A 26,086-nucleotide genomic window follows, 5' to 3' on the forward strand; every position below is an offset into this window, starting at 1 on the left:
CTTTACATTACCTCCACCAATACTGTGCAGATACTTGTTTAAGATTCAAGAGGTAAGAAAAAGAGGGAAGGAAGGAAAGGGGAAAAGGGGGGAAATAAGCCCTACAGAACTTACATATGTTAAAATTTGATGTATCAACCTAAAATAATATAAAGATAAGATTTGGGTATATTCAGACTGTAAGTTTTGGTGCATTGATCTCATATTGCTGCCAAATTAAAGTTTTATATAATATTTGACCATGGAATTAAAATCCCAACTATTTTATTAAACTTTTAGAATTAAACCACTATAAAGAAGCACAAAAACAGGCATAAGAATAGCTCTGACAAGATGAAATAATGAGGAAGTGTTAGTAAAGGAGAAAGAAAAAAAGTTGATCAGTGTGAAAATAGTCATTAACATAGGGCTTAATTTAAACCCTACAAAATTACAATTTAGAATTACATTAAATCTGCAGGTTTTTTCCTAGGGTATAATAAATCTCATCAAATACCTGTAAAGTACTTTCATCAAAAGAAACCAAGATGCACTGTTTCCACACTGGCTACACCACCAAACAATGCTACATCTCCACCTAGTGACGCAATCACACAAAGTCGGCCAAGAACTTCCACGGCTACTTGACTTAAACCAACAAATACTGAAATCCAGAAGTCATGCTTCATTATCCACACACCAGGCCAAAACATCTCCATAAAACAACTCCTCTAAGTATATATTACACCTTTAAAGGTGGTCTGACATCATTCTTCCATTCACTGTAAAAGGAAAAGAACCCACTAAATGTCCTAGGTTCTCATGGCATTTCCTTGCCCAGTGGCATAGGATTATAATGACATTATTAAGAAAAAAATGTTATGCAAATGTAACATGAGGAAGAGATGGTAGAGTCTGGATAGAAGCAACCAACTTGGGACTCAAAGACACAGCATGGTTCCTAAAACCAGGTGTGAGTAAGAATTTTTAAAGCATCATGACAAATTATGGTGTAGCAATACTGCAATTAAAAACTGCATTATGACCCTTGAAAAACTCAAAGCATCACAATAAGACTCACATACACCAGCCACCTTACATTTTAGCCTGTAAATGCTGCCCTCAAGACTGTAAAGGAGGAAAGAGGAAGGACATTTCTAAAATCAGAGAAGGAAAACTCTGACTCCAAAAAACCTCCGCTGCCTTGCGGCATACCTCTTCAGGGGAAAGGCTAAGGGAGTAAACCCCGACAGAAAATCCGGAGCCGGAGTCCCTAAGGCGGTTTGACATTGTAGTCAACACCGGCAACTCCTGCGGCGCACCTGAAGCCAAGCTGTATTGACTTTGTCTTTCCCTTGGACCCTTCAGCTGCGAAGAGAGGGGGGGTCTGCTGCATGGGCAACAGCAGACCCTCCATATCACCCTGCCCAGGCTCTGTAGCTTCAGCTTCACTGGAGAGGACACTCCAGCGTCATCGCAAGATGTCGACTCAACACGGGAGGAGACAGATACCGGTTATAAGCTCATCCGATTGGCGAAGGAAACGAGCGCCAGGGGTCTCCTCTGACGGTGGGAGAGGTCATCGCACCTCACTGGACAGCTACCGTCTCGCCATGGCTCGCCTGCCCCACTGGGTGCCTGGGGATCAGAGAGGCGCCTCTCGAAAAGTGGGCCACAAAACACCCGCACCAGTTAATTCCAAGCAAACAACAAGAAAGAAGCCTCCGGCTCTTCGCCTCGCTAGCTGGAACATCAGGACCATGTGCCCCGGACTTACTGCAGACCTTCCGTGGATCAAGGGTGCCAGGAAAACCGCTGTCATCGATAGGGAACTGGCACGACTAAACATCGACATTGCGGCTCTACAGGAGACCCGGTTGGCCGACAACGGAACTATCAGAGAAACCAACTACACCTTCTACTGGCAAGGGAAGTCTCCGGACCAACCAAGACAGCACGGTGTTGGGTTCGCTGTGAAGAGCACGCTTGTTAACTCCATAGAGCCACCCACAGGAGGCACAGAGAGATTACTTACCCTCCGATTGTCAACAACTTTCGGCCCAGTCAGCATTCTTAGCGCGTATGCCCCAACCCTCTGCGCCACCACCGAAGAGAAAGAACAGTTCTACCATGCACTGGACGAAGCGTTATCCAAGATTCCCAGAAGTAACGCTCTCTATCTCCTTGGAGACTTCAATGCAAGAGTAGGAGCCGACCACATGGCCTGGCCCACCTGCCTCGGAAACTTTGGGAGAGGAAAGATCAATGAGAATGGTCAGCGACTGCTTGAGCTTTTGTGTCACCACGGCCTGTGCGTGACAAACACATTCTTCAAGTGCAAAGAGATCCACCAGGTGTCATGGAGGCACCCCCGCTCCCGCCACTGGCACCAGCTTGACCTCGTCATCACCAGAAGAACGGATATTGGCAGCACCCTCCTCACCCGCAGCTACCACAGTGCAGACTGCGACACGGACCATGCCCTCGTGGTAAGCAAGGTGCGCATAATGCCGAAGAGGTTGCACCACTCCAAGATGAAGGGTCGCCCACGCATCAACACCAGTTGTGCCAGCAACCCAGTTAAGACCCAGCAATTCATCAACAAGATGGAAGATGCACTCGGCGAGGGAGTGGCGGCAGATGACATTATCGAATCCAATTGGCCACGTCTCCGCGACGCCATATACAACTCCGCCATTATTGCTTACGGGAAGAAAGAGCGGAAGAACGCTGACTGGTACGAGGCTCACTGGGAAGAAATGGAACCCGTGATCGAGGCTAAGAGGAAGGCCCTACTGGCTTACAAGGTCACACCCACTCCCAGTACACTTCAAGCTCTACGGGCTGCCAGGAACAAAGTCCAGAAGACCGCCCGCCACTGTGCCAACACCTATTGGCTAAACCTGTGCAGAAGCATCCAGGAAGCCGCCGATATAGGCAACGCACGAGGAATGTATGAGGGTATCAAGAAGGCAACAGGCCCAATCCCCTCCAAGATCGCCCCCCTTAAGTCCAAGACAGGTGAGGTCATCACTGACCAGGAACAGCAAATGCGGCGGTGGACCGAGCACTACCTCAAGCTGTACGCAACGAAGAACACCGTAACAGACACTGCTCTTAAAGCCATCCCAGACCTACCAGTCATGGAGGAGCTAGACACCCCACCTACTGCGGCAGAGCTCGGCAAAGCCATCGACCGCCTCGCTTGCGGGAAAGCACCAGGAAGCGACGGAATCCCTCCAGAAATCCTAAAGAGCGGGAAACCAGTCCTGCTACAGCCGCTCCACCATCTACTCTGTCTCTGCTGGAAGGAGGGTTACATCCCCCAGGATATGAGAGACGCCAACATTATCACCATGTACAAGAACAAAGGAGACCGCAGCGACTGCAACAACTACCGGGGCATCTCTCTCCTCAGCGTCGTCGGCAAAGTATTCGCCCGGGTCGCTCTTGCCCGCCTGCAGACCCTTGCTTCCCGCGTCTACCCAGAGTCCCAGTGTGGCTTCAGAGCTGGCCGATCAACAGTGGACATGATCTTCTCCCTACGCCAGCTGCAGGAGAAGTGTCACGAGCAGCATAAACCACTCTACCTCGCCTTTATCGACCTCACGAAGGCGTTTGATCTGGTCAGTCGAAGCGGACTCTTCAGCTTGCTATGGAAGATTGGCTGTCCACCACATCTGCTTGCTGTGGTCATGTCCTTTCACGACAACATGCACAGCACGGTGTCCTACAACGGCGCAACCTCTGAGGCCTTCCCAGTCAGCAGCGGAGTAAAGCAGGGCTGCGTCCTCGCGCCTACGCTGTTCGGAATCTTCTTCTCCATGCTCCTCCAATACGCCTTTAAGGACTGCAGCGAGGGTGTCTTCATTCACACCAGATCCGATGGCAAGCTCTACAACCTGGCCCGTCTACGAGCCAAGACCAAAGTCAAAGAGGTGCTCATCCGTGAGATGCTCTTCGCCGACGACGCAGCTTTGACATCACACTCCGAAGAGGGACTCCAGCAGCTAGTCACTTGCCTTTCCCACGCATGCAAGGAGTTCGGACTAGCCATCAGCCTGACGAAGACGAATGTTATGGCTCAAGGCACGGGGACTCCCCCATGCATCACCATCGACGGATACACCCTGGAGGTTGTCAACGACTTCACTTACCTCGGGTCCACCATCTCGAGCTCTCTGTCAGTTGACTTGGAGGTCAACCGGAGAATCGCCAGGGCAGCCACAGTTATGGCCAGACTGAACCGGCGAGCGTGGAACAATTCCAGCCTCACTGAGAAAACCAGACTGCGCATCTACCAAGCCTGCGTACTCAGCACTCTCCTCTATGGCAGCGAGACGTGGACCACCTACGCAAGGCACGAAAGGAAACTCAACAGCTTCCACATGAGGTGCCTGCGACGCGTCCTGCATGTCGCCTGGCAGGATAAGGTCCCCAACACCGAGGTGCTGAAGCGAGCCAATATGAGCAGTTTGCATGCAGTTCTTAGCGAGAGACGCCTCAGGTGGCTCGGCCATGTCAAAAGAATGGATGCAGGCCGTATCCCCAAAGACCTCCTCTACGGCGAGCTAGCAGAAGGCAAGAGGATGACAGGGCGCCCAAAACTGCGGTTCAAAGACATCTGCAAAAAGGACATGACACAATGCTCCATCAATCTCAACACATGGGAAGTTCAAGCAGACGACCGCCTAGCCTGGAGGCTCGCGGTCAGGCAAGGTACGTCACGCGCGGAGGCTGCGCGCAACGAGGAGGCGGTCCAGAAAAGATCGAGGCGGAAGCAGCGTCAGCAGCAGCAACAACAGCCATCTGCCTTCACCTGTACCAAGTGCGGCAGGGATTGTCACTCCCGAATCGGACTGCACAGCCATTCTCGGCGGTGCAGATAGACTCTCAGGAAGCTACGCCATCGTCTCTCGAGACGGACGGCTGCCGACGACGACGACACCAGCCACCAATGAAGCATTTGGGGGGCAGTAATGGTAAAATCTATATTCATATACATCTTGATGATTCCCATAGCACATGATACACAATAGAAAGCCAGCAAGCATTTGATAAATGGAACAACCCTCTTGCCCATGAAAAAAAGTTCTTTTTTGTCTGACTGGGAACTAGAGGTCTTGTGTGGTTCCCAAATCTGGCTGTATGTGGAATTCATTACCAAGCTTTTCAAAAGTACAGATTATAAAATGAACCCCTGGAAAGTCTGATGCGGTAGGTCTGTGTTGAGGCCTGGGAAACTATATTTAAAAAAAAACTTAGCAAGTAATTCTGAAGAGAAGCTAGATTTGGGGACCACTTGCCAGGCGAGTCAAGGCTAGGCCATACTAATTCTGTGACCGTCACTCCCAGGACATGAACGATCACGGGGTAGTGTGGCGTATAACGGCACATACTCAAACTTCTATTTCCCTCCTCCTCAGGTGAACTAGCATAAAAATGAAAAAGCTTCAAAACAGGACCAACATAACCAAAACTCAACCACTGGCTTATAATTTCATTTCTTTTACTCTAGAGTAAAATGCAAGTTCTACTTATAACCAGCTTTCCAAGAAGACTTTTCTATTTTTAATTAGGAACCAAAATTTTAAAATATGATGACTTACCAAATTACTTTTATCTGCAATATATCTGAGCAAGTGCTTACTTACCATGAACCTTTGAAAGGCACTATTAGGAAATGATGATGACTGCCACTGAACACAAATGCTATTCATTGTTTTTAAGGATCAGTTTTCAAGGACAATAAGACATTGATCATAAAGTCACTAAAAAAAACTGTAGGTGTGGCACATATATACTTCCCCAGGCTACAATACTCAACCTGTAAACACACAAGAATAATTATTTTTAAAAGATTTATTTATTTATTTTTTTTTTAAGGAGAGAGGAAAGGAGGGAGAAAGAGGGAAAGAAACATCAATGTGAGAGAAACATTGATCCCAACGGGGGAATTGGCCCACAACCCTTTCAGTTCACAGACCGGTGCTCAACCCACTGAGCCTCATCAGCCAGGGCCTGATTATTTACTTAAAAGGTCAAGTCCAATTCATTATGGGTAGGGTGAAGATTCACCAAACAACTAGCTCAAGAGATCCAATCTAGCTAGGAATTAGTTTAAGAAAAAGCACACAGGAAATTTAATACTTCATGGAGGCTATTTTATTACTTTTTATTAGATTTTTTTTGTATTCAAAATTCACCATAGAACTCTGCCATCAAATACTGGCCTCTACAATGACTACACATAATCCTTTGTTTACAAATCCTTGTAAGAGGCTGGACAAGGATGAATCTGAGTGAGGGATGAAAAAACAAACGTGATGGTGCCTAGATCCCTAACTTGGGTCTAATAAGAGAAAGAAAACTATAAACCTCAAGTTTAAGAAGCTACTGCCAGAACAAGGGAACATAAATGACCACAAAGCATTGCAAAGTCACAGATGTGCTGCTCTTTAGAAACCCTTTTAGGTTACAGGGGAATTCTAATAAGGTATGTCTATCATCATCCTTCTACCCAAAACCCATTCTGAGTGGGAACCACCAGGTTTTTTAAATCCTTACCCAAGGATGTTTATAGATTGCAGAGAGAGAGAGAAGGAGAGAGGAAGAGAGAGAGAAAGAGACTTCAACATGAGAGAGAAACATCAATGAGTTACCTCCCAAATGCACCCCAACAGGGAATTGAACCTGAAACCTTCTGGGTATGGGATGACACTCCAACCAACTCAGCCACCTGACTGGGGCTCACCAGATTTTTTTTTAAGTACTGGACCATCTCTCGTCATTAAAACCACAGCCTGCTGGAGAAATGGAGGGCAGAGCATCTAACGTAAAGCCAACCAATCTAGAGGCTGACCAAAATCCTAAAACCTGTTGTTGTGGACAGAAAGATAGGCTGAGCCAATTAAATTCATCTTTTGAGAATTTAGGATGGATACTCAGGCAGGGCGCAGAAGACAAAAGGAAACACTGAGAGTTCTCATCATCTAGAAGGCCAGGAGCAGCCACCAGTGCCTTAAACAAGTCTGCCAGCCTATAGACGAGAGACAAAGGCAGAGGGGTCAGGACTTGGCAACCCCAGTTGCAAAGATACACTGAAAAAATTTAAAAACTTGTTTTCTGTCTGCCAGGTCCAATTGCTTTAGCTGCAGCTGGGAAGTATTTTTCTGCCCTTGGATTACCATGGGACCTACTAGGTTCTTTCAATAAATCTGCTTCTTGAGCTAGCGTAAGTGGGTCTATGTTACTTGCAACCCAAAGAACCCTGGGTGAGAGCACAAGACATTATTTCTGAGCCAAAATAATGACACACTTTCAGGATACCATTTGCATGCCATTATGCTAAGCAATAACAGCATACAGGAACAACACAGGCAAGCCAACATCGCTGTAAGAGGTGACTTTTGTACCAAGTATTTAAGTTTGCACCTTTCAAATTATCTTACCACAGGATTTTCCATTTTATTTCCTGGTTCCTTACAAAGAAAGGAGGGAAAGGGTCACAATGGAAGGCACCTCCCAGAGGATAATAGAAACTACTTTACAACACTAATTCTAGCGTTCACTACCACGAGTCTATAATTTTCAGATGTGTAAAGGTAGATATTAATGTGCTAAATAAGCAGCAAGGAGGCATGCTTCGATGTTCTGCACATTCAATTAATGTTATGCACATTGCACCCTACTTTAACACATTTATACAACTGGCTAGTCAAAAATAAAAATATTGTCCCTACCCTTCCACATAAAAGTTTTCTATAGTCTGTCTCAAGAGATCTAAGTATGGAATCATTGTTAGTTCATTAAGGCTTCCTAAAGCTATAAAACCCATGTGTGCACACACATAGGCAAGCACGCACGTGCGCACTACACACATGGGTCGTCTGGCCTGGACATCTGAGTAGCTTGAACCAGGCAGGATCTGCACAGCTGAGAAAATCAATAGTAGAGCTGTCACTAAAATCTAGAAGCCCAACTCCCTCTACAGCTAGCCTCCTAAAACAAAAAGAAGGGGAAAAATATTAGAGATAGAGATGCCAGGGCCCTCTGAGACCCCCTGAGTGTCGCTCCTGGGGCCTTTGTTGGGAAGACTCCAGCACCTTTTTGCTAGAAGAAATGGAAGAACTTCCAGGCCTTCTCAGCATTGGTGCTCTCTGCCTTGTTTGTCCTCTTACAGTCTTACTTGGAGCCATAAAGAGCGTCTGCTTGGGTATTTTGACACAAAACTAAGAGTAGGACCCATGGGGAATGAAACAAAAAGCTAATTGCTAAAATTTGCTTTAGTCTAAGGGTGGGAAGAGAGACCTTCAGGTTTCCTGCTTGGTGGCGCAGTCCATTTTGCCATGGTAGGAAAGGTAACTGATTTAAGGCCCCACTGAAAAATAAAGATTATATACACCTGGCTGGAAAAATCACATGAATTTAGAGATTGTGTGTATAGCAGATCAGACATAGGAAGGACTTGAACGATACTGATACAGAGGGTAGAATAGAGGCTACCACTGATAGGTACTGAATTCACCCAGGAAGGTGGTGTGTGATGGGCATTAGTGCTGGAGATGGGGAAGTACACAAAGACTATGGATTTCGTACAAAGATTGCTTACATCATTCACAGTTTTACAATGATCTGTAAACTTCGTATGAATTCAATGCCTAAAGAAATGTTCTCTCTAGCTTATGAAAATGAGTCATTTTTAATTCTCTTCTCTCTTTTCCCACCTTTTCTAAATTTTATTCAATGAGCACTTTTTTATTATTTTGGTAACATGGGATTGGTCCCCTTAACGGCCCCAACTGGGAACAGGAGTTGGATGATTGACAAAAATGCTGGATAAAGTGGGAAACCATAAAATATGGACTACTATCATAAATATAACTTAAAGTATACATGTAAATATACCATTCATTCCTCTGCCAATCTTTTCACATAAAGTCAAAGTCCCTTCTTTGAATATGGGTGGGTTTGGGGTTCCAGGTCATCTGTCTTAGATAAACAATACCACATACATCTATAAATATTCCACTTCCTATTTCTTTAAAGTGTAATGAACTTAAAGATAACTGTAAAGCAATCTGAGTGCAGATTCCTTCTAAGATTTTTACTCAGTGTTGCCCTGTAACCTAATAGTTATCTTGTTCACAGTCATTTCATTGCATTTTTAAGAGACTCTTCTTTACCAAGTCTTTCCAAAGCATTCAACTTGATTTTAATGGAAGTAAGGCCCTTTTTCACACTCATATTTCAGTTCACACAACATTTTACTAAATTATGTAGTCGTGACAGGTGGTATAACTTAAACCAATGGTTTGAGGACAAAGAAGTGATCTCAGGAAGCATACACCTCACCAGATGGGGCACAGCAGCACTCTGGAAAGCAGGATGAGCTGAGTGTACTCAGTGTGCTACGAAAATCAGGAGGCGTGGTTCATGAAGGAGGGGTGGCAGAGAAGACGATTGTGCGGATGCTGCTTTACGTGTTTATGCACTTTCAGAATCAGAAACCACCCCCCACTGCTGTATTCCTTAAGGGAAGAGGCTGTTGAGAAATGAAAAGCATGGTTTGAAGGACGCAGTGGGGAGCAGGGGACATGCCAGTCCTTCCTCCTTACCCCATCAGTGTAAGGGTAGGAGTGTGCATACACATGCGTGTGTTGAGGGAAGTGGCATTCTGGGTGGCAGAGGGACCTGGGGGTGACTTCTATGGGGCAGAGCCTCACCGGGAAGCCAGGCTTTAAGTTATGCCAAACGAGTGGTAGGAATGATTAAAAGAGAGGAGGGAGTAAACTTTGGTCACTGTATAACAGTGATCTCACTGGTTAAAACGCAAAGCGGGCAGGAGAGAGTGTGAAGATAAGGCTGTGAGTGAGCACCGGAAGAGGCAAGAGGAGGAGAGGATCTGGCTCTCGGTCAAAGTCATGACTACAAAGGACAAAGAAAGCAGGAAGCTGTGAGGCAGACAGTGGGCATAAACTTTCAGTTTCTTTCTTTGAAATATTCATCGAACTGTTTTGCACATGATCCTCAGCTACTTGTTGGTACAAAATTGTTGTCCCTCAGATGAGTGATGTAAACGTGGGTAAGAGTAATTCCAAACCTTTGGAACTTTACTCCCTGGTTAGAGAGATCAACAGAAGTACAGCACATGGCCCTGACCAGTGTGGCTTAGTGGGTTGGGCGCTGTCCCGCAAAGTGAAAGGTCACAGGTGCAATTCCCAGTCAGGGCACATGCCTGAGTTGCTGGCTCAGTCCCCAGCTGGGAGCATGTGAGAGGCAACCAATCGATGTCTTTCTCTCACATTGATGTTTCTCTTCCTCTCTTTCTCCCCCACCCCCCTTCTCCTCTTTCTGGAATCAAGAAAAGAATTTTTTTTTAAGTACAGCTCATGCCAAGGCCAGGGAATAGGTACCAAGTCCAATAAGAGTGGTACAGACATTAAGTTCTGCAAAACAAGATTCTTTTCTCCTTGAGAGTCAAGCTGAAGCAGGTTCCTCCTCGCCCTCTCCAATGCCTCTGACTCACTTTAGCACTACTCATCCCTCTGCTCTATGGGAGGGTTAACAGTTGCTTAGAACCCACTGTCACCTACCTAGTTGTGCTGACTCATGGGTAAAATTGCTCTAAAAATGAGCAAAAGACTATTTCTCAAGAAACCGTGAGACAATAAAAAGAGTAGGTTTTCACAACTTTATTATGAAGAGTTGCAAACATATGCAAAAGGACAGCGCGCAGAATAATGAATTCTCATGTACCCATTACCAGCTTCAACAGTTTTCAACACATGCCAAATACTGACACTGTTCCTGCCTCTGTGTAATTTAAAGTCAATCTCACATGTCATTTTATATCATGTGTAGTATTTCAAAATACCTCTCTCAGAGCTAGGACTTCTTTTAAAAAAAACATAACCACAATAACCAATATCACACCTAAAAAATGGACAGTATGTCCTGAATGTCAAATATCCAATTGTCTTATATATGTCCTAAATGACTCTGAAAATATTGTATATTTTATGCCAGAAACAAAAGTAAAGGCACCAATCTATTTTATAATCAGTGGTATAAATGAGAAGCCACACAATTCGTATGATGGCCAAGGGCTACTGCTAGTAAACTTGTCTACGGCCCTGACTGGGTCCTAGAACTACTTTAGAAGAGCTACATATATAATTCATTTCCCCCTATAACATAGTACTGTTTTATAAATGAAGAAACTGAGGCCCAAAGAAGTTACGTAACACGTCCGAAGTTGCCCAGCAAACCCAAATGTCCATCAGCCGAGGAATAAATAAAATGTGGTCTATCCATTCAATGGAATATCATTCAGGCATAAAAAAGAATGAAGTACTAATGCATGAAAAAACATGGATGATCCTTGAAAACATATGCTAAGTGAAAGAAGCCAGACATAAGAGACCACATATTGGATTATTCCATTCATATTGAATGTCCAGAATAGGAAAATCTACAGATACAGAGAGTAGATTACTGGTTTCCTAGTGCTGGGAAGAGGGATAGTGGGGAGTGAGGCTAATGGGTATGGATGGGGGTTTCTTTTTGGGGTGATGAAAATGTTCTAAAATTGGATTGCGCCACTGGCTGCACAGCTCTGAATATTCTAGGAAGCACTGACTTGTACGCTTTAAATGGGTGAATTGTATAGTAAATTATCAGAAGATTTCAAATTTATCAAACCAAGGAAGAGTTACTGACCATCTAACAGGCATATACTAAGTCCTACAGTAATTATAACACAACTTTAAGACATAAACCCTGACCTCAAATTGCTCCCAGTTCAGGAGAAAAGGCACACATGCAGTATATAATAATGTACTTTTGCATTATGAATGTTGTCTTTTTTTCTAAGGGCAGTCAACGATCTGAGCCCAGCTTTCTGATTCATAACAGCCATTGGGCTAGGGTCTAATGAACATGTAGGTATGACAAAACCAATCCTGCTTCCCTCCCTCAGTGGGGGCCTACAGAAGTCATGATCAACGACAGGGTTATCTCGTAACAGAGCAACGTATAGGATTCTCAGGTAGCTGAGGCTGGGCCTATTCACCTTATAACTGAAATAATTTGAGAAAATGTTTCCTAATTAAACAGAGGCCAGGACAGCTTGGCAAGTCCAGGCTGAATGAAAGTCCCTAGGCCTGGGTTGTCTTCCCTGGGTTTAAAAATGTCCACAGTAGCCCTGGCCGGGTTGCTCCGTGGTTTGGGCATCATCTCATAAACCAAAAGCGGTTGTGGGCTCGATCCCTGGTCAGGACACATACCTAGGTTCAATCCCAGGTCAAGGTACATATGGGAGGCAAGTGATCAATCTCCCTCTTTCTCTCTTTCTCTATCTCCTTCTCTCCCTTCTTTCCTCTCTCTCTAAAATCAATAATAAAAAATAGCCTCAGGTGAAGATTAAAAGAAAAAATTAAAAAATGAATGTTCAGAGTAAACAAATAGCAACAGATTTTCCTTAACTATGGCCCTTCAACTCTGGCAGCAAAGGTCACTCTGCTTGAGGGCTTTACAATGAGACAAGGCCCTCTTATGCCTCCTACTGATTTAGTTATACAGTTCGGAAAAACTAAGAGCAATAAAGATCCTTAACAAAGACGAGGATCTGTGGTCATGAAAACTGGTAAGTGTGTGTTTAGAGGAGGAAGAGGAGGGCCACGATAGGAGATATACAAGTAAACTTGGGAAGGGGCAGTTTAGGGATCTGAGGCTGCACAGAGTAACCATAATATTGAAGAAAGGTGAACAAGAAGAAGAGGTCCAGAAACCTTGTGGACTACTTACAACCAGAAAGGTTTTCTGGAGCTAGCATCTATCCTAAATGAATAATGAGGAAACTGCAGTTCAAAGAGCCCAGGTACTACAGACTTACGGCTCTAGGGCTCTGTTCTACCCCAAAGGCACTGGGACAGTGTCTAGCTCAATGTCAGTAACCCCATGAAGCACACATGCCGTGTAGGTTCTAAAGCCCAGGGTGCACATCAGAAAGCTGCTTAAATTTTACAAACACGTGAATTCAGCAAAATTTTATAACAAGCATTCTCTAAAATGTTCAGATAGTGGTGGCGATTAAAACTTAGAATGGTACTTAAGCTGACAAATGTTTATGGTTTAAGACAGAACTACAAGTAAAACCCTAGTCAATGAAGTAGAAACTCGCATTACAAATTATGCATCTTTTCCCTGAACTGCCTGGAAAGAACATTTCCTATTTGGATTAAGTAGCTTGAGCCCAGGGCTGCCTAAGGACTCAGCAAACAACTTAGCTACCCTGATTAGACCACAATCCTATTTGAACTACAACCGTTAACATTATAATGGCCTCCTTACCTTTCACAACATCAGCCACATTGCAGGTGGGATCAATACTTCCGATGTGTTTAGGATGAGCAGGATTAGTGTCACCACCAAAAAGAAGTGCTAAACAAACACAAAATGGAAGGGAGAGATTATAAACAAAGCAAGCTGGGAATGGTCAAGCAGAGAAATATACAGGATTCTCATATTTGTAAGAACCATTTTAGCATCCAGTGACTTAAAGTAATAGAATACAGAGTGGGACAAATGTAGGTTCACAATTGTGAGTACATGAAACACGGTTTATTCTTGTATTAATGTTTATTATTGTGTTATTTTCCACACAATCAACTGTAAAACTACTTTAGTCGACCCTGGATATACAATTATGGGACAACAAAGGAGAAAGGATGTGCTTTAAGATCTGCCACTTGCACTTAGCAGGTCCTAAAGCAGTGACACATGCCAGGTGTCCAACCCTTTCTCCCCAATGTGAAATGGATGAAATAACTTCCTTTCATCCTTGGCCAAGTTTACCCACCTTTTCAGTACTACTGCAGACATCTAATCCAACATTTACTAAATAGTTAGAAAATACAGCCTGTACCATTAGGCCAGACTTGCAAAATGTCTTCTCTGTGAACATTTCAACTGCCTCCAACGTGGAGATTATTGTTCCGTGTAGTATACACAAATGATAGTTGTTCAAGCATTTTATAGAGTACAAATGCTCCCAAATACCAAAGATTAGCAAACTGTTACTTGAGAACAAAAGCCTAAAGGAGCCCCAAAGGAAAAAGTAATCTGAATTCAAGTGTTTATAGGTGCATATATATATATATATATATATATATATATATATATATATATATATATATATATGTATGTATTTTTGGGTGTACTATGTTTTAATCAAACAAAATTGGAAATAACTTTGATTTCACAAAAGGAGAATACTTAAATAAAATAGGGGAGATTTTAAATTATAAAGAATGAAGAATATGGGCACTAGGCCAATACATAAAATTCCAACTGATTAAGTGAAGGAAAACCAGAAGTGACATCTTAATCAATACTCTAAAAACATGTACATATATATGCAGACACACATAGTTAGAGAGGAAGAAACTGTTATCTAAGTAATTTAGTTAAATAGTATTTAGGTTCTCTTTTTTTCCTTCAAATTTCCTGTAAATTGTCATACATTTCTTTTTTTAAAAAATAATCTTTATTCCCACATCATCGGCGTGATATGCTTTGATTACAGTTTCGAAGAGTTATACATTTTGCTTTTAACTAACGGGATTTATTTTCAATTACAGTTGACAATCGATATTTTATTAGTTTTAGGTGTACAGCATACATTTCTATTTTTAAAAGATGTATATTTAGGACCAACACACATTTAATAGTTGTATAACATTCATTTACCCAGATAAATAAAATCAGTAAAATAAAGATGCATTGTTCATTTTCTGATTCAGCAAAGAGAATGATTTAGACTCTACACATGTGGATGCTTTTTCAGAAGAATTATAAAATTGGACAAAGAGACAATGCTGAAAATAAAGCAAAAAAATTTTTTGTGGTGAGAATTTTAGTTGTTGTTGTTTTTTCTTATCTGCTTATCAGCCTGGACCGTGGACTAAAATTCTCAAGACAAGATTATGGTTTGACAATTCACCTAATCTGATTTCACTGATCACTGTGACATAAAAGATCAATTGCTCGTATTGTCAATATGCCAATTCAATATTCCCGTAAGGAAACTACCTAACATCCTGGATAAAGACTAGAACATTCTCTCAGAGACACATGAAAGTATTCTGAGGCGAATGCAGCTGCCATTAAAGCTGGACCTTCACCTCCACCAGAAATGTAACAGCAGAGGCTTAAAGGCAGACAGTGGCCAGATCTCCAAGAGGAAAATCAAAAAAAACTTACACAGATTTCTTTCAACAAAGAATACTAATGACCAGCTTTTTAATAGACAGGATTTACTTAGAAAAAAAAGAACTAGGAATGAAATTTCTGCAGACAGAAATGTAGATCCATAACAGGAAAACATTTCGAAGAAATCACTCTGGTTACCACCTCCAAACTGGACCAAAACCCCAACTTACTGTGCTGGTTAATAAGCATGCGGAAGGAGATGCGGTTGGTATAGAAGCGATCCAGAAAATATTGTATGTTACTGCTAATGAACGGATCAAACCCAAACTTCTCCTTGTATTCAATCACTCCTTGTGCCATTGTAGGGACCACATCATTGTGTCTGTTTCTGACTTTAACCAGAACTTGTAGAAAGCTGTGTGGGAGGGAAACAAAATACCTTTTTAAGGAATCCACTGACTTACTGGATAAGTGATTAGATATAATACAGGTTCTATAAATATTTGCTGAATAAATAATTGCAAAGCATATTATTTCTTCTGACAACATGAGGACGATCCAAAATTTTTTTCCAATGATTACCGGTTCTGAAAGCAATAGCTTCCATGAATAAATAATGTGAAACTTCTGGAGAGTAAAATTTTGAAATATATTTCTCACAGCAGTAAAATATAATAATGAAATGTACATAGAATAAGGCAATTAAAACACACCTATTGAAGGATTACAGTATATTACTGTAAAAATGCAGAGGAAAAATATATTAAGGATGGTAAGTAACTAAGAAGAGGAAGACATATCAATGGAACCAAATAAAAAGCTCAGAAGCAGGACCAAGGGTAAGCATGTGTGTATAAAAATTGAGCATATCAATAAAGCGACACTGCAAGTCAGTAGGGAAATAATCAAATTAGTTGGGGCAGCTGGCTAACAATTTAAGTCACACCCGAATTTCAAGTGTTAAGCCAAAAAGTGGGTTAAGAAATTTAAATGCAAAAGGGCAAAATCACAGAAAAAAGAGAAGAAAATCAGGTAAGTATATAACCTTAGAGTAAGGAAGGCTGTTCTAAGCTTACTACCAAAGGCAGAAACCATGAAAAAACAAATTATATGACTAGGTAGAATTTCAGCAACTCTGTCAAAAAAAAGGGGGGGGGGGACTGGGAAAAGTCTATTTGCAAGAGTTACTATCCTTAATAAAAGGATGAGCATCTTAACGGAAAACTAGGCAAGGAATCTGGTGTCAAAGGGAAATTTACCAGAGGAAATGCAAATGCCAAAAACGTCACCTTCACAAATAATAAAAGAAAAGCAAATTAAAACAGTGCAACAGCTGTTTTTTTTAAGAGCTGTTCTTCACAGCACTGTTCATAGTCACAAAAAAAAAAAAAAAAAAATCCAAACGATTCTAAAACCCAAAGATAAAGAGTTCAAATCCCATGGCTTACCTGTAGATGAACCATTATGAAACAATGAATGATGGTGTAGATCTGTAATGCTGACATGGTTATTTTTGTAAAAAGTATTCTATACTTATAGAAATATGTATGCCTAGTTAAGATGAGGGATGGAAGGAAATGTTAACAGTGGTTGCCCCCTGGCAGTGGAAATGTAGAGTGACTTTCTTTTTACTTATCTGAGTAGTCTTATTTTTCCCAATGATGAACTATGTCTGTAACAGATGCATACAAAGACAGCAAAGGTGAATAAATCAACTCTGAAATTAGGAGGTCATAATCATTCACAAGAAATGTTATAATGGGCAATTTGTCCTTTATATAATGCTCTTTCCAACATATATATAAATAAAATAGCACTAAAGTGAAATAATTCATTCTGGTAGAGAAGTGCCTTCACTTATCTGAAGAAAGGAGACTTGCCGCCACAGTTCAATTCTCTGGCTACTTCCCCAATCTTCGGGGGCTTATATAAATGTGCTTGTCCTCTAAGCTACTTTCACGTCACTTAAATGATTTCCCTCCCTGTGATTTCTATCTAACCTCTCACTGAATGAAAAGGCCACTACTATGAGTAAAAATGACTCACCTTCACTTCTTCCTTCGCCACGAGCCCCGGGCTTGTAAAATCCCAACTATGCTAACTAACCAGCTGCATGAACCTGGGCAAGTTACGGAAACTCACTGAGAGCTATTATCATCATAATCTTGCACACACTGGCTGCAGCACTTGGCAGTTTATAAAGCAGGCTGATGTCCATAAATTGCATCACACTGACAACCTGTCCAGAAACAGACAGGACTCTGGGAACCCACACAGCAAAAATTCAGTATCACATACTTCCACAAACCTAGATCCCAAAATTTGAAGCTGGAGAGAGTTCAGTCCTAATTTTTAGGATACCAGCCAAACAAACCATTACTTGCTAATGACTTCTGAGAAAACAAAGCTTCTGGATTTGATTCATTTCATTTCAAAACCAAAAATAACAGCAAGAGCTAATAGTAAGGAAAACGCTGCATGTGGGCCTAACCCAATGCCTCCCTTCCACATTCCACAGATTCATTACACAAACTACCTAGGGAAATATATAACAGGTCAAGATTATTTTCCCCTTTATATTCTAATTTATATCTGAACTTGACCTGCCTACTCATGGCTCAAACCAGCAGTTCGGGCAGTATGGTACATTGTAAAGAACCACAATGGAACTGTGATTTCCAGAGCCAGCTCTGCTACTAACTGATGTTATGATCTTGGGCAAGTCACCTTCCACCTGTGACCTCAGGGTCCTTGTCTGTGAATTGAAAGGTTTGGGTTAAATGTCTTGATCTAAGGTCTCAGATAACGTGGTGTTTCTCTAGGTTTACTTTTTTATGGAACACCTGTATTTAAGCTGTTCAGTCTCGTAGTTGTGTGGACCAGGTTTCTACTTAGAAAGAAAATCCTCAACACAATAGGCCCACCATATGCATGTGTATATGAACCAGGAAGGAAGAAAGTAATGTGAAAAGGATAGTTAATTTCTCTTGGGGGAAAAAGCATCCACTCAGAGCTAAGGTTCATGTTTTCTGGTTCAATGAAAATGAAAAAAAAGAAATATTTGCCATCAGCTTGAGAATGTAGCAGTCTTCATGCATAATAGCAGCAACAGAATTCAGATTGTCATAGAAAAAACACACTCTCTTCTCCTTCTCTGAAGTAAAACCATTACTGTTTTTCTGAGTTCAAATGTAATATCGCATTAAAAAGTTTTTAACCGTAAGGGGCTGAAAAGGTTATTTAATAGCTTATTGGTAGAGTGGAAGGAATGGGTACTGAGCAAATCAAGAACTCGGAGAGCTCTCACCAATCAATCAGAAGGCAATAGAGAAATAAATGAAGGACTTCCAGTCCTTATGTTGAAGAGAAGGGGCAAGAGGGGACATCCTTGTCTGGGTCCTGGTCTTAGAGGAAAAGATTTCAGCTTTTCATTGGTCCTTCCTCAACAGATGAACAAGGAAGAGCAAGCAAGAATAACAGATTCACTGTAAGAACGATTTGTAAAGAACAGTCAGCTGCCAGAGTACTGGTGGATCCAGGGGTGAGATGACAGAGGTTAGACTGTCATATGTGAAAACCCTTTGCAAAAGGTAATTAAAGCATTTATATACATTCCAGGATCACTTAAAAAAGTTTTAAAAGCTTTTAGTGAATAATTTCAAACATGTCTCCTGCATCACACATTATTAAACCATTTAATCTATATGTAACAGCAGACTACAGTTTGTGAATCTAACTCATGTAAAATTTTGAACTGTCTGTGGTAGTTAATTACTATAACCAAGAAGCAGTATTTGTTTTTGATGTAAAGTAGGTCCCAATGACTGATGTAATTAATACCTTAAGTAAATGTCTCTGCAAAATGTCACCAACTCAGATTTAAGGTAACAATACATAATGCAAGAACTTCATCAGTGGTCAGGATCACTAATTTTAAACAGACTACATGAATATTTTAAGAGGTGTCATAATGCAATAAAAAGATAAAAAATGTCTTCACTCACACAAATAGCCTAGTTAGTTAGCTGTACGCAATTTGTATCTGGATGGTTTTAAGCTGTAAAAGTAAAGAATTTGTAAGTCTAAGTAAGTGAATGTTTAAAAAAATACTGTGAAGGACTGAGTATAGATTCGTGCATATACAGAAACCACTGCATTCTTAAAACGACCACTAGGTGGAACATCTACTGCAACATTTAGAGTGAGGGCCCGCACCAGTTCCCCGTGAGCAAAAAAGTATTGAGAATTACTAGATCACAGCATGCTAAGGCAAATAAGGCAGATGGAAAAAGTCAAGAACCATATGATGCCACTCCTATGTGGGATATAAAACTGAAATCAACAAATGAACAAACAAAAACAAACAAACAAACAAAAACTCACAGACACAGACGACAGTAGGATGGTTACCAGAGAGAACAGGGGTGGGGGAGGTGGTAATGGGTCAAGGGGGTCAGTATATGGTAAGGGAAGGAGACGTGGCTTTGTGTGGTGAGCACACAATGGACTATACAGATGCTACATTATAGAAGTATACACTTGAAGCCCATATAATTTTATTAAACGATGTCACCCCAATAAATTGAATTAAAAGAATTAGATCACAAACCATAATTTAAGTGTCATTATTTATTTTGCATTGTTAAATCCTTAACTCAATTTTTTTTAAAAGTGCAATGTTGAGTCGTTACCCATGAAGAAACCTAATGCTTTCGTCCAAATCATACGTTTTGTTTCTTACTAACATGAGCTCCACTCACCAAACCACTTTTTACCTAGATCTTTTTACTTTCAGGTGAGTCCAGTACCATACTTACTTATCCAACACCTTTGGATCCTCAGGGCTCTTGTTTTCATACTCCAGAAGTTCAAGGAAGCTCTGCATATACCTGAAAAAGAAGAGTTACTGTGTTAACTACCTACCAAACACCCATTTCCCCTTTCCCTCTTCCTTAGAGTACCCCAAATTTTCACTCAGGTAACATCGCCTCCCCTACTTCCATGCAGCCCAAGTGCTTCAGGAGAAGCCGAGGCCACCCAAGCTCCTGGGTGTCCTGCCTTTTCTCTGGGTAATCCTACTTCTCCTGTCACTAATTCCTCATTGGTCTGACGACCCGGGTCTAAGCCTGTGACTGAGTCGCATATTCCTGGACACAGGGATTGGCTCGGGAATGGGCACAGTGTCTCAATTCAGACCGGTGCAATAAGAAAGAAGAGTTGGTCGAGGTCTCTGGGGGAGAAATCAACTTGCTCTGCTTGTGTACAGCTTGCTGTGTGGATGTGAAACCTGGAACTGCTGCAGCTCTTCTGTCACCAGGAGGAAATCCAGCCGGAAAATGAAGCCAACACCATGGAAAGCAGGACCTTGATAAGCTCACAAATCTCTGAATCAAATCATCACTGAAAGCTCATCCTATTGTTGGATCTTATAGTTACACAAGGCAATCAAGTGTTTAAGCCAGGTTTAGTAGTATTTTCTGCTACTTACAACGTATCTTTTTTTTAAATAATTTATTTGTTTATTTGTTTGTTTATTTTTAGAGAGAGGGGAAAGGAGAAAGAGAGGGAGAGAAACATCACTGTGTGGTTGCCTCTCACTCGCGCCCCCAATTGGGGACCTGACGTGCAACCTAGTCATGTGCCCTGACTGGGAATCAAACCAGCGACACTTGGCTCGCAGACCGATGCTCAATCCACTGAGCCACAGCAGCCAGGGTACAACGTATCTTAACGGACACACCAAGTCTACAGTTATATTACCCCAAAAAGTACATATAAATTGTAAGAATCACATGTGTGATACTGAAGTGTGTGCTACGACCTTAGAAACTAGAAATAAAGAAGGCTGCTTCTCAGAGTTATACTCTCTTAAACCCTCAGAAACAGCTTCGGGATTAAGAACAGCTCCATATCTCAATCAGGGCCAGTATAAGAAATAATGTGTCCCACATAAAGACCTAGAGAACACAGAAAAATGGGATTCAGAGAGGCACATCACTGTAGCCGCTACATCTAAATAGGACCTGCTGGATCCGGTGGGGATTCAGAGACTACAATTACTCAGAGGTGTGTGATCTCTGCTTTGGGTCTTAACATGTCCCGAAAGAATTCTCTTATTATTCTAATTATTTCTAACAAAAAACTACACTAATCCTGTGAGCCAGCTCTGATAAAGGATGAAGGTACTTAAGCAATTAAAAATGACTGTTAAGCACATAAATAGACAGAAATGACGTTTTGTTAATCAGCCTCACTTAAACTTTGTGACAAGGCATAATACTAAAGTATGTTCATCTCCGGCTGTATTTTTTAAGTCTCTGGGCAGATAAGGCTATGGATTAGATATTGCTACAATCATCAGGTCAAACCACTTTTAAGAGGGAAAAGAAATGATGACAAAACACAATGCATGACCCTGCACTAGGTTCCTAAATTGGGGGGTGGGGAGGCTCAACAACAAAAAAAGAATACTATTAGATATTAGGATAATTAATTAAATGAGAACAAGTTCTACATATTAGAAAACTACTGGATCAGTGTTCAGTTCTCAAATTTGATGATCATACTGTGGTTTTCTAAGAGTTATTCTAAGTAACTTATTCTACTAAGTTACTTAGGGGTAAAGAGTCACTATGCCTACCATTAATGCAGTGGTTCGGAGAATAAATAACATGTGTGTGTGTACTATGTATGTGTGTGTGTGTGGTATAATATAGTGAACCACACACACACACACACACACACACACACAGAATATGAATGAAAATGATAGAACAAATGTTGCCAACTGTCAATGATCAATGAATCTGGGTGAGGGCTCGTAATGGGAATTCTTGCCACTAGTCCTACAAACCCTTCTGTTAAGCAGGAAATTATTTCAAAATTGAATGCTCAAGAAAAGAAAAGGAAGAAATGACATGTGTGTGCTTGGAATGGCCAAGGAAGAGGAATGGTGAGGACACACAATAAAAGTTGACAGTCATTTGAGTCTATATTTTGCCAGCAATTCCCTTTGAAGCCCCTGGAGTAACTTTTACATAAGTGATAGTAAATGTTTGACTGTCACTGCCACCAGGACTGGGGGACTTGAAATTCATCTAGGCTGCCTAGAGCCCCTACCACAGACGCCTGCAACAGCACTGATATACTTTCTTTGGGAAATCTCTAATTGTGGCCTTGAAGCAATAAAGTCTCATGTAAACAAGTACTTGCTGCTCCTTCTGAAATAAGTTATGAGCTTAGGGTAGAAAGCAACTGACTATGAGATCAAAGTCATGATCACCATCTCTCCTGGGTCTCTGAGGACCCCTTTGCCTCCCACAGTGAGGAGCTGCTGTCTGTCTAGGACAGGGACTGTATACTGTGCCTCTAAGGCCACCCAACAGAGATAGCGTCAAGCAATTCGTTCTGAGCCCTAAGAATGTATTATAAAACATACAGGGTTGGGCAAAAGTAGGTTTACAGTTGTGATTATGCAGAACAGTTTACTCTTGTATTATTGTTTATTAATTATTGTATTATTTTTCATGCCAACAACTATAAACCTACTTTTGGCCATCTCTGTATTACTGAGGAATGACTACTGAATGGCCATTCTCTTTCAGTAGCCTGGTCTCCACTGACCCTCTAAATGCAAGTTAATTCATAGTTCCATCCTCCTTCTAGCTGTCCACATCATTCCCTTCCCCTAAAACGCTCTCCCTGTCCCTGCCATTTCCAGCCACCCATCAAGGGGCAGTGCACAACCGCAGCTGGCACTATTCTGCACCGCCAGGCTCCCACAGCGTGGCCTCCGTCCTGGCTTGAGAGCACTTTTTGCATCTGGCCTCCCAAACTCCTCCAGCCTTCTCCAGTGCCTTCCACCTTCCTTTTATAACACAGAGGAGGACTGCAAATGTTTCTTCAATATATGCAAATCTCTTTCGGATAATCCTCCAACTCTCTTCCATCTTACCACTCGCCAACCTCACCCTACTTGCCTAGTTGGTACTTTATTCACAAACTCAACTTCCTCAATTAAATAATACATGCTTTAAGCATCAGAGCTATCTATACCTGATTGAACTTTAAGTTATACTTAAGATTTTTCATAACTTTCACAGGGCAAATGCAGCATAGCAGGTACTGATATTTTTCTAATCTGAGGTCCCTTTAAATGGCTTAATTTGTTCTGAAAGAAGTACTGACTTCAAGGAATGTCTTTAAAAGGAAAACGAAAGGAGCACGGTTGAGATTTGATCAAAGCGAAATGCACCTGAAGGATTGCAGACCTGACTACATGGGTCACTGCACTGCTATTCCTCTCTACTTTTCCGTACTTTCCCTTTTTAAAAAATGAGCCATCACATTTATAAGAAGAAAAATAAAATTTGCATAGTCAAGAAGGTGGCTCGTGCACTTTAGAAGTATTTTCACAAGGCCAACTTTAAATTGTTAGTTAAAAACAATCTTCGCCCTGGCTGGTGTGGCTCATTGAGCTGAGCACCAGCCTGTGAACCAAAGGGTTGCCGGTTCAGTTCCTGGTCACGGCACATGCCTAGGGTGCAGGCTGGGTCCCCAGCTGGGGGTATGCAGGGGGCAGTGGTTGATGTTTCTTTCATGCCTGGATGCTTCTCTCCCGTTATCCCTCCCTTCCCATCTCACTAGAAATGAAAAAAAAAAAAATCTTAAAAAAAATAAAATTAAAATAAAAACAAAAACAATCTTAATTACCTGGAAATCCGGACTATCCTGCATGACTTATTCCCACACATACGGGGCATGCACTTTTAGGGAGAAGGGTCCCAACGCAAATGTTCAGAGCATCATGGAAGGCCCCTTTGACACCACATTATTTACTTACCAAGTCTGGACCAATCCCACCGAAGGGCGGTTAAGCAAATTATCCGGCAGAAGATTAACTTCTCTCATTGTGTTAGCCAGGCGCACAGGAAGCTCCTTCCGTAGAAACATGTATGATGTTTTCTCGCATGCATTATCTCTCCCTATTCAGAGATGAAAAATGTATCAGGATTTACAATCTAACAGAGAGAATGATGAATGCTCCCATGGTAGCAGTTACTGGTCGGGAAGAGAAAATTAAGTCATCTGGCAACCTCTAGTTAAATTTTTATCCTCTGAAATAGCAAGTTTAAGAAAATAATTTAATTATAATAGCAAAAGAACATTCATTCCAAGAGGCCACCTTGAAAGCAGTTTCTTTTTCCTAGCATCACCAGTGGCAATCTAAAAGTGACCTGGGATATAATCTGAATTTGTTTTCAAATAAACCCTGTGGGAAAACTGCAAAGTACAAAAATAGGAGAATATATAAATCCACTCCTTTTCAGAGGAGTTTCCAGAAGGCAACAGATCCATTCATTCCACAAATATCCACTACTATGTACTGAGATTTTTTTCCAATGTGTTTCTTTGGGGATCACTCTGCCCTCAGGGAAGCAGCCACAGGCCCCATCTCTGACTGAGACACAGGACTCGGAATGTGCCAAACAAACCACGTCACAGGTGCTCTCAGAAGCTGAGTGACCTACTATGGCATGTCTGAAAGGGCCAGACACTGTATGACTCTAAAGACAGAGGTCAGGGAGTCTTCTGTTGATTGCCCTGTGCTGGTTGTGCATCAAATTTACCTAACTAGGACACGGTGAGAGAAAGGTACCCGGCCACCTGAAAGTGGAAACCTGAGCCCTTCCCTGCCTGCCATGTGACCTCAGTGGGTTCATGATTGAACCTCTCCCAAATCCCCCCAGCCCGCTGTAAACCTGGTAGAAAGGACATGAGCTTTGGGGACAGAAATGTGCTCCAGCCCCAACTCCTCCATTTTGGGGTTCAGGTACCTTTGGTAAGCTTCTTAATCTCTCTAGGTCTCAACTGCCTTGATATATAAAATGGGGATGAAACTTCAGTTTTTGTCAAGACTGTGATGATACATGTGGAGCCTGACAAGGAACAAGTATTCAATAAGCATCAGTCCTTCTTCGGTCCTCTGTGATACTTATAGTTTCCTCCCAAGTCCGTCACATTGGATAGGCTGTCATGCCCCTCCATATTCTCTGGAGGCTGCTCGGAAATGGGCCACCTTGGGTCCAGGCACAGAGACAGGGCAGCTCACCTAACAATCCACTCCTCCAAACTCTCCTCATTCTTCCAAATGTGATAAAGGTGGTGCCACAGGGAGTCGGCAGGGTGGGACTACTGCATTCCCCCAGGCCGATGCCATGTGAACAGGAGTGCTCCACCCAAGAAAGATGATATCTGAGGTGTGGGACAGGGACTCAGCACAGGGATCCTAGCGGCTGTCCCTGAGCTCTCTCCCCACAAGACTCTAGTCTGTTCTGCCCTACCTCTGTAGGAGCCCAGGGTGAGCAGCTGAGAACAAGATTCTGTGTGTTGTCCCTTCAAGAGGGTACTTGTGTCGCTAGCAGATGTCTGTCTCTCCCTGGCAGAGAGAATCCCCACTGCTTTTTCACAACCAGATGTTATGTGGGTGCTTCTTCCCAGCTCTGGTGCTCTAGGCTGTGGAGCCCAGCTTGGGATTGAGACCCCATGCTTCTCAGGGGAAACCTTTGCAGCTGAGATGTCCCTCATAACTTTAGCCACTGCCCATGGGAGCAAGGCCAACCCTTTTCACGTCTCCACATTTCTGACTGCTCTCTACGTGGCTACTTCTGTAAGTCCTTGGTTGTAAGACTTCTGTTCAGCTAGTCTTTGGTTGGTATTCAGGTTGATTGTTCTATAATTTAGTTGTAATTTCAGTTTGGTCCTGGGAAGAGGTGAATGTAACTGCTTCCACCTACTCTGCCACCATCTTGGATACCCAAAATGACTTTTTTATAAAGCTCAAAAAAATGTTGACATTGTCCCCATAGGAGGGGTAAGTTAGGGAATGGTGAAG

At 42.2% G+C, this 26,086-nt stretch overlaps 1 protein-coding gene across 2 annotated transcripts in view; it reads right to left on the bottom strand.

Annotated features, from left to right (window-relative positions):
• PDK3 (pyruvate dehydrogenase kinase 3) overlaps positions 1–26,086 on the bottom strand; it is a 59,611-nt gene that overhangs the window by 16,790 nt on the left and 16,735 nt on the right. For both annotated transcript variants that reach the window (XM_090265391.1, XM_090265390.1), the window contains exons 2-5: positions 24,035–24,176; positions 20,010–20,081; positions 15,423–15,607; positions 13,333–13,422 (exon numbers count right to left, since the gene is read on the bottom strand). In XM_090265391.1, coding sequence (XP_090121517.1) covers positions 13,333–13,422; positions 15,423–15,607; positions 20,010–20,081; positions 24,035–24,176 — 489 coding nt within the window. The remainder of the gene's footprint in view (positions 1–13,332; positions 13,423–15,422; positions 15,608–20,009; positions 20,082–24,034; positions 24,177–26,086) is intronic.

Source organism: Furipterus horrens, unplaced genomic scaffold (genome assembly GCF_987537825.1).
Source record: "Furipterus horrens unplaced genomic scaffold, mFurHor1.1.pri manual_scaffold_17, whole genome shotgun sequence".
Taxonomy (NCBI): Eukaryota; Metazoa; Chordata; class Mammalia; order Chiroptera; family Furipteridae; genus Furipterus; species Furipterus horrens.